The following is a 14147-nucleotide window of genomic DNA, read 5'->3' as shown; positions in this document are numbered from 1 at the left end:
TTGTTGTTGTTGTTGTTGTTGTTATTTTCCTTTTCTGTCCTATTAAACTGTCTTTATCTCAGCCCATGAGTTTTACTTTTTTTTTTCGATTCTGTCCCCCATCCCACTGCGGGGGGAGTGACTGAATGGCTGCGTGGTTGTTTTAACTGTCTGCAGGGTTAAACCACAACAACTACATAGCCAAAAATTCCTCTTGGCAGAGAGAATTCTCAAGAAAGAGGCCAACCTGTGCAAAACATCCAGAAATAACTGCAAGATATTGTGTACAGTCCAATGCTGGATTTGAATTAAAACAAACAAACAAAAGCCTTGAAATTTAGAAAAGGCAAAGAGAGACAATAAGCAACAAAGGAAGCCACAAAAAAGGTGGATTGTTTACCAGCAAAAACATCTTTGTAAAGTCAAATTCCCACCATAAGAAAGGCAAAAAGCAGATTCTCTAGGAGGAAGTTAGTTTTTCATCATCTTATTAGAATATACATTAACAGGTAAAGCAGGTGATCTGTTTTTATTGGATCGCACACAAAATGGACGGTAATGGGTACTGGTTCAGGGGGAAAAAAAAAAGCAAAGAAACAAAATCCCTTCAAATCCAGCAACCAATTTAGAGAATAACAATAGAGAAGGAACCAGCCATATAACAAGTGTGATACATCTCTGACAAACAACCAAGATAAGTACCAGCTAATGACAAAAGACAAAAGATTTCAGATTGCATTAACATCTACTACCCAGAAGTACACAGATCATGAAAGATTTCTTTCCAGAGCTCCTTAGATTGAGTTTTCTCATGTTAGAATATCTTTTCAACATGAGAGCAAATAAGAATGACTGAGTCAGGTTGCAGGAGAGAAAAACTTAAAGTGAATAGGAAACAAAAAGATTACAGTTATTTTCCTGACCCTAGAAAATAAGATAACTCTTCCATACCATCACTCTTCCTCTAATTGATTTATTAAGAGTTGACATCAAATTTATCAAGTGTAACTTTGAAAAACCTTTCCTTTTTCTAAAAGCATCTATCCTGCTAGCTGCAGCCAACAGTTTTGAACAAGACCACTTACCACAGTGCTCCTCATGACTGAAATCTAACACAATGTAATAAAAAAGCATTTCATGCCATACACATAGTGTATTGTATTGTCAAAGGCTCTAGCAGAAAAGAGGGATTCCAATCTGTTAAAGGGCTGAGAGTCCTCTGAACAAATTAAAGACCTACGGAAGGCAACTGACATTTGCTAGGTTGAGCTCCGAGACTATATTTAGTTCTGGATAGGCAGAAAATTTAAAAATTACCAGCTGTATACTGACAGATATTTTAAGCAGTGTTTGTAAGCTCTTTGGGACAGGGATCCTGTCCTTTGTTATGTGCCATTATAATGGTTAACACAGCTAGGTTCTGATTCAGCATTGGGCTTGGCAGATTATGATAATAACAGATTATTGGAAAAAAAAAACCCAAACAGTATATTGCCAGGCTTTTGATGACCACGTTTGAGTATAAATAGAAATCTTTCTAGTCTGGTGCTCAAGAGCTCCTATCTCATATGCAGCAAAAAGCTGAATAGGCAGTAATGTGAAAAGTGAAGATACTGGCTTCTAGCAGCGTAAAAACCCTTTCAGCTGCTCCTTTTGTTCATTTTATTCTTCCTTGCAAGAATTTACCATCAGTTCTCTCCAGCAGTCATAGCAGTGTTTGTATAATCAAATAGCTAAATTTTGGAAAATCCTAGCATGCATCAAATCTGCAAAGAATTACTAAATCACAGCCAACTGATTTTTCACTCTTTTCTGTTTCATTGCTTTTGTGTTTTTCCACAATTCCATTTTTCAATTTATGCCATTTCACTAGTAAAACAAAGGAAGTCTTTGCTCATACAGAACTCTTTCCTTTTTGGGGAAAAAAAAATCCCAAAACATTTGTCATATCTGTTTGTTTAAACTTCTAACCAATTTATTTAATACTATATCTGTCCCATCTTTAAATTCAGAGAGGTGTGGAAATTTCTTCTGTAAGCACTTATTCCATGACTGGATAAAATCCTCTTCTCCAGTGAGGGTGTATTTATACAATGTGCAGTTAAAGGGAGACTTATAAAAACAGATTTCTGCTCTAGATGTCTGTTCATCATCCAATCACTCTTTCTAAATTTTGTCTCATTTCCAGATATGAGAATTCTTACTTCATTCTTACTTCAAGTCTTTACTAATAAGTTTGCTTTTTGCATTGCCTGTTCTTAGATCATGTAAATATTTTATAATTCCAGAAATTAACTTCTATACCCAAAGATAAAAATACTTAATAATTTTACCCCACCTCATTTCATCTGTGAAATGCTTGAAGACATAAATACCTGCTTTTTAAGAGTAAGGTTATTTGTTTAACATAATAAAGTGTTAAGATCAAAAGTTTTGAGCTACATAAGCCCTAAAAATGGATTTTACTCATACTATAACAGTTCTTATGGACTGTTCTCTGTCACATCTGATAAGACACTAACATTTGCTTGATTGTTACTACGATGATAAAAAATCATTCCCAAAAGTGTTGTTCATAAATTTTCATGAAGCTAATCATCCACCAAATTTGTAAAAAAAATTTCAACTCCAACTGAAATAAAGCATAAATAATAGATATTTAGCAAGACACTTTTAGAAAAAGAGAACTCCTTCCTGTTAGACTCATTGTAAAAGAAAAAAAAAAAAAGAGTTTTCTGTAGATTTTCTGCAATCAACTAAGTTAAGAGGTGTGATTTTATACCAGTTTAGCAAAAAAACCACCTCTGTGAACACTACTAAATTATCATTTAAATTTGTCTACTAGTAGCAGTTGTTAACCAAAATAAGATGAGATCAGAATTCCTGTACAGTGTGTGGTACAGATTTCATAAAGCTCTTTATAATAAAGTGTTAAGCTACTATAACTGCTGTACTTAAATATGGCTTTGAAATAATCTGTTGAGGAAAGGGAATTTAAGTGTCCAATTTTACTCCCAAGTCTGTCAAGCATTCCAATCTGGCAAGTTCATCTAGTCCAGCAATCTGATGAGGAATTTTCACAGAAATTTACGGAACTTGTGGCATAAATTAATATTTGCTCCTGGCACCTGATTCTGTTCTTCAAAGCTGTCAAATACTTTGCATCTGTATAGGTAGTAACTGTAAAATGTCAAAATCAGTCATGACACAGATTGAACACAGAAAAAATCAGCAGCCATTCCACACTGACAGAAAGTCATAGATTTGAGGATATTGACTTCAGTATGTAGCTATAATTTTTCTACTCAAAGTCGACCACTTGTGGGATTGTAATGCACACACAGGCACAAGATGAGAAAAACCTCTCAGAACTTTAACTGTGAGTTGTTTTCATTTTCTGCCCCACCTAGAGCATGCTGCTTTTTTACTGAACTATATGTGCTTTTTCCAACATTTATTCCAGTTCTGTCTGAAGCAAAACTCCTATTAATATGTAGGCTAAAATAGTTAAAGTCAGATGAGGTAACTTTACCACACGTTTTATTCATTTAACTTCAAAACATTTTGACTAGCTAGAAGTACTAACCTGTAAGCTAATACTGGTTCCCAAACATAATGTTCATTACCTCATGGGAGAAAGCCCAGAAAGTTATTTGATTAAGCATATAATTGCATTTGAGGATTGTCTTATCATTTTATCACTTCAAAACCTATAATACTATAAAGGACACCCTGGAATAATTTCTTGGGTTTCTTCCTTTAAAGGAAATGAGAGGATCTGTTATGCATCCAATAAATGCATACTTTCTGGATAAGGTTCAAACAAAATGAATGGGCTAATAATATTCTTAAAACAGCAAAAACCATAATCCTTTCAAGCAAGGAGATTCTTCAAGGTCCTTAACACTTCACCAAGTTTGTCCCTATCCTGGTCCTAGCAATGGAGTTACATCTCAGGAGTAGAGATCACTGCATCCACTGAAGTTACAAATAAAACAAGCACAACTGAAATTCAAATCAGGCCTTTACTTTAAGTCAAAGAATTAACTCAAAAAATGGTATTTGTTTTCCTCTGCGCAGAGGGCTTTGCTATGTAAGTAAGCATAGCAGTTTAGTGAGAGCCAAGCATATATTTTTTTCTAAACATATCTGGACAACAATGTTGTCGTGAAATATTGTATACTGTTTGATGCATACAAGTTTGCCACATAGAACATGGCACATATAAGCAATAGTAACGGCCAACTTTGCCCAAAATGTAATGAGAAATTTGTCCAGGGTCTTATTTTTAGCTGCACCACTGGGAGCAAATTCATCATAAGTGAGGGCTAGTCAAGAAAAATTGTGTTCAGGAGGACAAAGGTTTCTATCTAGCCAACCAGCAGCATAGTTCTGACAACCCCAGTGTCAATATGTGTATTTGTCTCCAAGGTAAATTACAGTGAATGTTAGGTGAACTGAGACAGTGTTGAACTCTCAGCAAAGGAATATAGCCAAACAGCAATCACCAGTATAAGACAGAAGGACATCTAGTACTTTCACCTTTAGCGCTCCACAAATGCCTAACTGCCTAATTAACAGAACAGCCATTAAGATAAATGAATTCTATTAGTCTTCTTTTACAGACAGAGAAATAGAAGTGGGGTGGCTATGTTTCCATATCCTCATGATGCTTACTGCTGTGGCTCAGCTTAGAAAGGCCAGCCATTGTAATTAGCTGTTTGCATTACAGCCTCTCCCAGCTAGGATCATAGAGCTATTGTGCTATATCTTATACAAACATTCAATTAAAAAATGCAATCTCTCCTTAAAGAGGCTACAAATGAAAAAGAAGGAATGACACAGCTTTCAGTAGCTTTCAGTGGAGATGACCTGTGCACACTGGACAGGAAAAGGAACACGAGCTGACAATACTGTGGCTATGCAGAGATCTGCAAATTTTCCTTTTCCTATTTAAATAAATACATAGTAAGTATGAGAATACATAGTGAGTATTAAAAGGAGTCTTGGATTGAACTAGATCCAGGAGGTTTATTCCAGTCCTATATTTTTATTCATTTTAATCAGGTCTCTTATCTATTTGTTCTGTTCAGGACATTTAAAACAGGTGGGTTCTGTGAGGTAACTTGAAGGCTAGGATAATGATTTTGCAAAGTCATCCCACATTATAATACATACCCTCAGGAAAGTATAAAGGCAGTGAGTTTTGCATCATTCTCTGATGGAAGAGAGAGACATATGTCTCTATTATTCATAATAGGAGCTAGCACAGAGAACTTAACACATCTGTGCACTTGTTAAATTCAATTAGAGATTTTTAACCTTGAAGAGGGAGAAATCTGAACTATCAAAGTATCTCAAGCTTGGACGAAGAGGACTCTACTAGATAGCAGAAAAAAATATTTAAATGGATTTGAGAAGCTTTCAGGTGGACAGTAGTCATAAGGAATATGGGGTTTTATTTAGATTATTCAACATAGAGTAGACATTATTTTAAGGTAAGCAAACAAAATAGATAAAAATAAGCGGGCGAGGGGCGGAGGGTGCCATCACTGTGCCTTATTTCTCAGGCATAGATTACTATCATTATTACTTAACTATATTAAGGAGCATAGCACCCAGGCAAGTTGGGCATTCCAAAGACCTGAAAGCAATTGGAAAAGACTCAAAGACACATAGTCTGAGCTCTTCCCATGAAGACATGAAATAAGTGAGGCTTATCAGGAATATGAAACTTCTTTAAGGTCATACTCTGAACAAGTGTCACCAAATAAAGCCTATTCTTCCCAAGGAGATTATGAATTCTTCAACTTTTCAGTAAGTTTCTTCCAAGCAAAGTTGGCATTTCCTAGCAAAGAAATGATCGCTAAGAAATTAGAAGAGGTTCCATTTCATGAGAAATTGCACGTTACTCTGGATACAGCTACTTTAGTTTTCTGTCTGAAACATTAGCCAACTTTAAAACTTGGTAATTGGAAACATATATTGATCTATGTGACAAACTTAGTAATTATCAAAGTACTTCTTAATGGAAGAGTTCTTAAATTTTCCAAATAAAAAGGCAATGTACTTTTCAAACAGTTCTTCTGCAGATTACATATATTGTATATGAACTCAAGCTACCTGAATTTGCTTCTAAAACGTGTGGAAATTTTATATGCTACCTTCTTTTCTTAATAGTTTGTTTATTTTTTGAACCTGTTTCTTTTTAAGCTAAAGCTTTTTGTAAATCTAGTTTAATTGTATTTCAGATGGTAACAACCTTTCAAGTGGCTCTTCTTCAGGTAAATCTATCTTCTAAAATTCTATCTACTAAAGTCCTTTTATTGCTTTGTTCTGGTTCTATTATTTCAAGATCTCATTACATTTTATATAATTCTGGAAGAGTGCAAGTCAAAATATGGCTCTTGCTCCCACTCTCTGAAAATTTATTTCTGCAAAACTGTAGATATAACAGCTAAACTATTAAATTTAGTATAATTATATTACATATAAAATCCAAATGCAGTGACACTTTTCAGCTTATTATCACTGAAAGTTCTTGTGTGCAGAACATAAAAAAATTTCAATCAATATATGAGACAAAACACACTGTGGAATTTGGTAGTGGTACACAAATTCAGTGTTAAGACATAAAGAGAACTTCTTCAGGCTTTCTGTCTCGGACAAAAGCAATATTTTTTATTCTATGAAGCCTGGCAACCAAGGCAATGAAGGGTCAAGAATTTCTTGAGAACTTGATTTAATAGATGAAATAAATTCTTTTTTCCAGCTGCCAAAAACCCCACCATATTCTCAGCAAGACAGCAAAATAGTGTGCTAGTTGACAAATTCTTTGCATATAATATTTGTTGTGATGCTTGTTATTTTGTTTCATTGCAGTTATTTACTTTTCTCTTCTTTCCATTTTTAATTATGTCTAAGAAATAAAAATGCTAGAAGTAAAATCTCTTTCTGAGGGGACCAAAAATTCTTTTTTCTTCTGGCTTTTTCCCCAAAAACACTGTAACTCCTATAATCTTAACATAATGAATAAGATCTACTAAAACGGCATCTCTATCAACAAATGCGAAGAAAAGCAGACAGGTAAATGTACAGGTTCATATAAACATCCAAGGATATAATCATTCCATCTTTTGAGGGAAACCCTGAGAACATTGTTCAGATTAAATTCACTGGTCAACCGCACACAGCATAGCCCTCCATGTAGCCTGAGACTTCATTCCCTTCCTTTCATGTTCTGACAGGTTACCTCAGATACCTATGTGTAGACAGGAGGCTCTGGAACCATGTTATTCTCTTAGCCAGCCTCAATAGCACCTTTCAGAAATATAGCCTGAAGACAAAAGTGTGCCATCACCAGCACAGAGATAAAACTTTCTCACTTACAAGGGAACATGAAGAAGATTCCTATCACTAATACCGATAGAACTCAAATAATGATCTATTTATGTATGCTTCTCTACATTTGGGGGAAAAGAACTGAAAAAAAACAAAAAAAAAGGGCTCTTGCCGTAATTCTCTGTCCTAAGGCCTGCTGAGCCCAGACCAAAAATAAGGCAGGGTTAACATAGAGTACATTCAAGTATTTGCTGCTATTTTAGATTGTCAATGTTTCAGGATTCCATTTCTCAAAAGCAATTGCTTCCTTCAGTCTGTTGCATGAATTCTTAGATGGTACTTCCAAGCCTTTGAGCAGCAATTCAATAATTGCCTGTGTCTGTATTTCTGATAACCTAGATCCTGAAAATTCCTTGACAGTAGGCATTCAATTATCAAAAAATCTTTCAGCAAAGAGCTGACTTGTGCTCCTTTTGTGAAAATAATTTTGCTCATTGTTTGGGGAAATTTCAGAACAAAAGTATTGTTGAACTAACACATGCTCTGGAGGATAGTCTTTCATGAAAAACCTACCTTACTTGCCCTTATCAAGGAAATCTCTCTTTGTTTAGAATAGGTTGATCTTTGTGGATATGTGTGTTGTATTCTTTAATCTTATATAGTGAAAAAGTAACATATGTTTCATATTATAGCCAAACCAGTCATCCACTATGATAAAACTATCCAAGACTTCATTTTCTTCCACTTTACCACAATTAACAGGTTGTACCAGAACATGGACAGCTCAGAGTTTGGTTTAGCTCTCAGCCTAGGACAGGTGGTACGTCATAGCAGGAAACAGTTCTGACAGTTTCTACGCCACACTTAATCTATCTGGGGCAAAAATTTTGTAGATTGGAGCTCCTTTGATTTGATTTTGGAAAGTCTAAATCTAGAGAAGGTTTAGTGTCTAATGGACTAAATCTAGCTCCCGACTAGGGAGCCTGAGACCAGCTACCACTTCTTTTCCCTTTGGTTGACTTACCTGAAAGCAGCTTCAGATGCTGCCTTCTGGATAACTACTTCTCTGCATCAGCATGAAAGTAACAATGCTACTAGAGATGCTACAAAAACTGGCTGAGCAATTCTTTGAGAAGCCATCATGACCTCCTAGCTGCTATCTCTTAGGACTACCCTTCTGCAGTGCTCAGGATAGGAAACCAGGAATCCCACGTGCATTGACATGGGCTAAACAGACTTTGGGATAGCACATAGCATCTACCAGTAATCCTAAAACCACCAAGAAATCGTAGGGAAAGGAAAGCTGTCTCAGTTGTAGGCGTTTCTCTGACTTTGCCACTGTGTCTAGTATGTAAGTATACATTTTCATCACTAGAAGTTTGAGGAGTACCTTCACTGTAGCAAGGCAATATTCAGATCAAATATCATTTCCCTTCCTTGTTACAGAAAGCTTGCACAGAACAGATAGAGGAATTACTTGGCACGCAAGTGTATTGGGTTACTAAAGAAATCCTTATTCAGATATGTATTTCCTGGAATACCCCATTTTCAAAATGAAATTTGTATTAATGTGGCAGGAAATTTGCAGCCATGCTCATTACTGTTAATAAAGTCTTTTTGGAACCAATTTTCATTCTTCTTTTTTTTGTTTCCCTGCCACAAAATTCAATATGATGGTATTTAGTGTTTAAGAATTGCAATTTTCCATTAATGTTAATATTTCCCATTTCAATACTTACGGAAAAGCAAGTCTATTAATTTTTGTTATCAAGATAGGTTTTTTCCCCCTACACTTCTTTCACAAAACTATTAACCAAAACACTTTATTTCCATGAATTCTAAATAACTTCTCCTTTGATCTCCCAAAATACGAGACAGAATTTAAAAAGGCTTTCAGAAGAGAAGAAAACTCAATTTGAATTTGGGACTTTGGAGATAACTACATCTGTGAACAGTTTAGAAGTGTCCTTTCTTATCTGCAGTGTATTTTAGGACTGCGTTCTACTATTTTGAAACTCTACGGGTTAGCTGAGATGGCACAGAGAATAAATGCAACCAATAGATTAACTCATTTGCAAACTACTTATTCAGTGAAGCAAGGTTTGAAAGGAGGAGGTGGAATGTAAGCCTGGAATTGTGACTCAGACTCAAATGCTTTCCTCAATTGCTCTCAGCAAGCCACAATTATACAAATCTCTGACTCAGCATTAAGAAGAACTTGGCAATCTAGTCTTCAACTTCAATAAAACATAAGGATTTTAATGTACCATTATCTGTATATTTATAGTAAATACCTAGTTGCATCTCAAAAATGTTTTAGTATTGTAAGCCAAGATAAATCTGTGACATCATACCTACACAAAGCAGGGGTTGTCCAATTTCAAACAAAAGATTTTACCTTATAAACAGTACACCAGGAAAGCTTCCACTGACCCTTCTAGTCTATACTGGGACAGTGGGCCTGGGGCCATGAATTTTACTTCATGACAAGTTGTATTATTACTGAGCTGAGCAAGGAAGTGTAATGTAAACTAGACAAATTCTGAATGGGACTCCTGATCGCTTTAGCTGCAGTACTGCAGCAGAGACCTGAGTGGCCAACACATCATATGGCTCATTATCTATACACTGAAGAAGAATAATACTACTCCTCCTCCTCTAAAGAATATTCAAATTAAAAAGCAGGAAATAGGGATTTTAACTTTGAGACCATTTATTACAGTTTATAGAAGAATAGCAAAAAGCTACTAATTTAAGTTTTCTATGTCATGCCTAAGAGACTTAGCAAGAAGCAAAATTCTCACTAAGTATTCTTTCCAGCTGAACTGCATTTAGACAGCTAAATCAGTAATGCAGTATAACATGGTCATATTAACTTGGTGAAGCAGAAAAGACCATCTGCACCGCCATGAATATGACTAAAATAGAGTGCTAGTAAAAAGCCTTTAACAATGTCTAATGCCAGAAAACCTTATGAATGATATTTTTAAGAAGTTCAATGTAATTGATGAAAAAAGAATTATAGAATTTGTTTCACCTTTGATGCAATAAGCTTTCAAAATTGATTTATAAACTGTTTTGAAACTCAATTCTATGTGCATTTATAAATAATAAAATTCTTTTTTATGTACTTCATTAATTTCAACTTTAAACAATGTATTCAATTATACTTGGTAAGTTAGACAGAATATCCATGTTCCCGAGATGCACTCTGCTGAATATCACTGTGCAGATTGAAAATTGGCACCTCTAGCTGCTGTTTAAAACATGCATGACTCTGCTTTTATGTAACAGAAATTTCTGTCTACTGTACTGTTGTGCATACATTAGAGTAATAGAGTCAATGCTAAATATTTGGAATTCAACAAGCTTTTTCAGAAATATTCAAGGGAAAAAAAGCAATATTGTTACACAGATTTATATTTTAAAGTGGGAAAAAAAGGGTGGAAATAAATGGCCAGATTTCTAAATACTGAGATATTATCAGTAGAGTCTCATAGGTTCTTTATTATTTAATACGTTTTCAATTACTTGGGTAACAAACAGCAAGGTGAGAATGTTTGCGAATGTCACAAAATTATTCAGAATATGAGATTTACAGACATACCTTATGATACCAAGTGGCCAAGTGATGAAACAGTAAATAAAATTTTTTACATTAGCAATCAAGAAAGAAATCTCTCAGATGTCATGAAAATATCTTAAATTAGCACAGGCTAGAAAGATAACACAAAAAGGCAAATCAAATATTAGGAATTATAAGGAAAGGAACTAAGATCAAAACAAAAAGCTGTTATGTCCCTGCACTGATCCCTGAGTTTCAGAGTAGCTCCGACCTGTCAAAAATGATTACATGAGAAATGAAAAGGAACTGAGAAGAGTGAGAAGGATGATCAGAATTACACAATACAGTTACACTAGCATTCTTCAGCTTGTAAAAGAGGTATACAAAGAGGAATGCAACAGATGTATGAGAAGCCATAACATTATTGAGACTATAAAAAGGGAGCAATTATTAGCTATTTTTCATATCATAAGAACTAGCACCCTCTCCAAGGCAACAGGTTTATAGCAGGCAAGGGGAAGTACTTTTTCACAAAGGTAGGCTAAAATTATGGAACTGTTTCCTGTAGGATGCTTTGCAGATCAAAGTACAACTGTGTTTCAAAAGCACTGAGACAAAGTCATGGAAGAAGGGTACACCAAACATTCAGTTTGTGGTTTGAACACAATCTCTGGCTCAGAAAGGTTCTTTACTGCAGATAGCCAGAAACTGAGTAAATTTACTGGGAGAAATAACACAAAGTGGTGATTCTTAAACTCCTTCTCCATATACCCACTACTGGCAAATATCAGAGGTCCAACAATGTGCTAGATGGACCTGCAGTGTCATCTAGTATAGAAACTTTAACTCTTACACAGGTTTTCCTTTAAGAAGAGCAGGGCACTCTCATTCATTTAGAATTCAAAAGAAATTCAATACTAAATATATAGGACATTCATTTTAAAACATTAAATGATTAAGCTGTGCCATCAACTGCTCTGCACTTACTGTTGGCCATAGGCATCAATGAAAGACTATTTCAAAACATTTCAGTATGGGACGATAAATTTCAGTGCTAAATATTAATGAACTATTTCAGTGCTAAATATTAATGAACTAGCCACTACGCAATTAAAACTGACTAAAAAAAATGAAATCTTATCCCAAACAGAACTTCGTATCCCAGTAAGAGGGAATAACAAAATATTTTGAGATGACCTCTGAGAAATCATTTTGTTATTGATTCACCGTGGAAAACACTCATGCAGCAAAGTGATGAGTGACAAAAAGCTATTAGATAAGTTAGACTGTTTATGCAGTGACATCTGATTATTTCAATTATTTCAATTATATTTTGTTAATTATTTTTTTTAGCATTTCTTTTTCTGAACTGTTTACTATGTTTTATGTACATCAGAAGTCCCTGTGCATTTTATTACATCTGTGAGTTGTATTACACAATACTTTAAAATAATTGCTATCTGGGTTTGGTTTTTTAGAGGGACAGACTGTAGATTTTGCAGTTCTTCCCCTACATTTTCTTTATTTGCACCATATTTTACACTTCCTCTCAGCTACTGATATTTCTTACCATTACAGAAAGTTTTCCACACACTTAGAATAGCCTAATCCTGCCATGCAATATACCAAGCCCAACTAAGCCCTCACCTATGCACATGTACAAAAGATAATTGCATTGCATAGATGCAATTGAGGCTTGAGAGCTGTGTCGCTGTTTTTTCTTCCTGAGTGTTCCTTTACTTTTCATTTTAAACTCATTCAAAATAAGCGTTTCATTTAATTGTAAAATGTAAGTATTGAAAAGGATTGTGGCAAAACTGATACACGACTTATTTTTTTTCCTAAAGGATTAGCACTGGTATCTTCCTGTTTAATTTCTAGGCAATAAATCAATAAATCAGCAGTACACTTTTAAGCACACAGGGTTCCACTAATAATAGAATCCACAAATACTTATTTCAGGATAACAGCTATCAAGGAAAGTAGTTTGACATGTTCTAGCAGTCTTTTATAGAGGCATAGATTTTTAATTTAGAAAGGACCATCAGAACAGATAACCTTATCTCTTTTAAAACAGACTGTAGAATCAATGCTGCTAACCCTATTCTGAGCTCAATAACTTAGGTCAGGCTGAGGTATGATATCCTTTAACACTATGACTATAATCAACTTACAACTGTATAATATTTCTATATTTACACATACAATTGTTAAGCATTGTAATTTATTAGGAATAGGTCAATTATAGCTATTATTATGCACTCTGTGTGTGAAAAAAGCAGAGTTTCATGACAAGAAACTAATATGTAATATTTTCTTCTTTTGTATGTATTTACATGTAGGCAGACTTTTGGGGTTCCGGTTACCTGGATTGAGACTTTTAACGTACAGAAAGCAGTCCTTACCACAAGAAGACCCTGATGCAGTGATAGTCGACTCATCTAAGCACAGCGATGACTCAGTGGCTATGAAGCACTTTAAATCACCTACAAAAGAAAGTTGCAGTCCTTCAGAAGTGGATGATACAAAAGCACTGATTCAACCCAGTAAATGTTCACCTTTGGTTAATATATCAGGACCTCTTGACCATTCATCACCTAAACAGCAATGGGACAGACTTTACCCTGACATGATACAGACAAGCAATCCACTAACCCATTCCAGATCAAAGGAAAGCATTTGTAGTATACGGAGAGCATCTTCAGTACACGACATAGAAGGCTTTAACGTCCATCCCAAGAACATTTTTAGGGACCGTCACGCAAGCGAAGGTATGGTAGAAAGTCAATCAGTATTCTATGATGTACTAAGAAAGGAATTACTGCAATTTTTCATAGTAATTATCATCACTTTGTAAGCAAAATTAAATATAATCAGCTGTATACATTCAAAGGCACACTAAAACTATTAAAGGCCCAAATATGCCAGGCTTATTTACACTAAATATTGCTTTTCATGTCTAAGCAGACCAATAAAATCATGAGGTTGCTCTTAGAGTACCATCTGCCTTCGTATAGAGATATAGCAAAATTGGGCCCAACATTCCTAAAGGTTATACTGATATTTGGGGGGAAAAAATCAGGTGATCCAGTTAAAATCGCATGCACAGTTCTGTCCCATACTCACATATATTAGATTGTCTTTGATCATATGAAATCCTACTTCAGAGATTGATCAGTTTATTTTTCTTAAATCTGTAATGTGCACATTGTATATTCACTGATCCAACACGGAGACGTTTTTTCTCTCAAACTGGAGAAAA

General features: G+C 35.0%; 1 protein-coding gene across 1 annotated transcript in view; it reads left to right on the top strand.

The window, feature by feature from the left end:
- Positions 1-14147, top strand: part of KCNH7 (potassium voltage-gated channel subfamily H member 7) — a 230937-nt gene that overhangs the window by 140506 nt on the left and 76284 nt on the right. Inside the window, exons 4-5 of the mRNA XM_054830094.1 lie at positions 6231-6263; positions 13228-13656. Coding sequence (XP_054686069.1) covers positions 6231-6263; positions 13228-13656 — 462 coding nt within the window. The remainder of the gene's footprint in view (positions 1-6230; positions 6264-13227; positions 13657-14147) is intronic.

The sequence above is a fragment of the Grus americana genome, chromosome 6 (genome assembly GCF_028858705.1).
Source record: "Grus americana isolate bGruAme1 chromosome 6, bGruAme1.mat, whole genome shotgun sequence".
NCBI lineage: Eukaryota > Metazoa > Chordata > Aves > Gruiformes > Gruidae > Grus > Grus americana.
The sequence above is the reverse complement of the archived record's forward strand: the minus strand, read 5'-3'. Positions and strand labels throughout refer to the sequence as shown.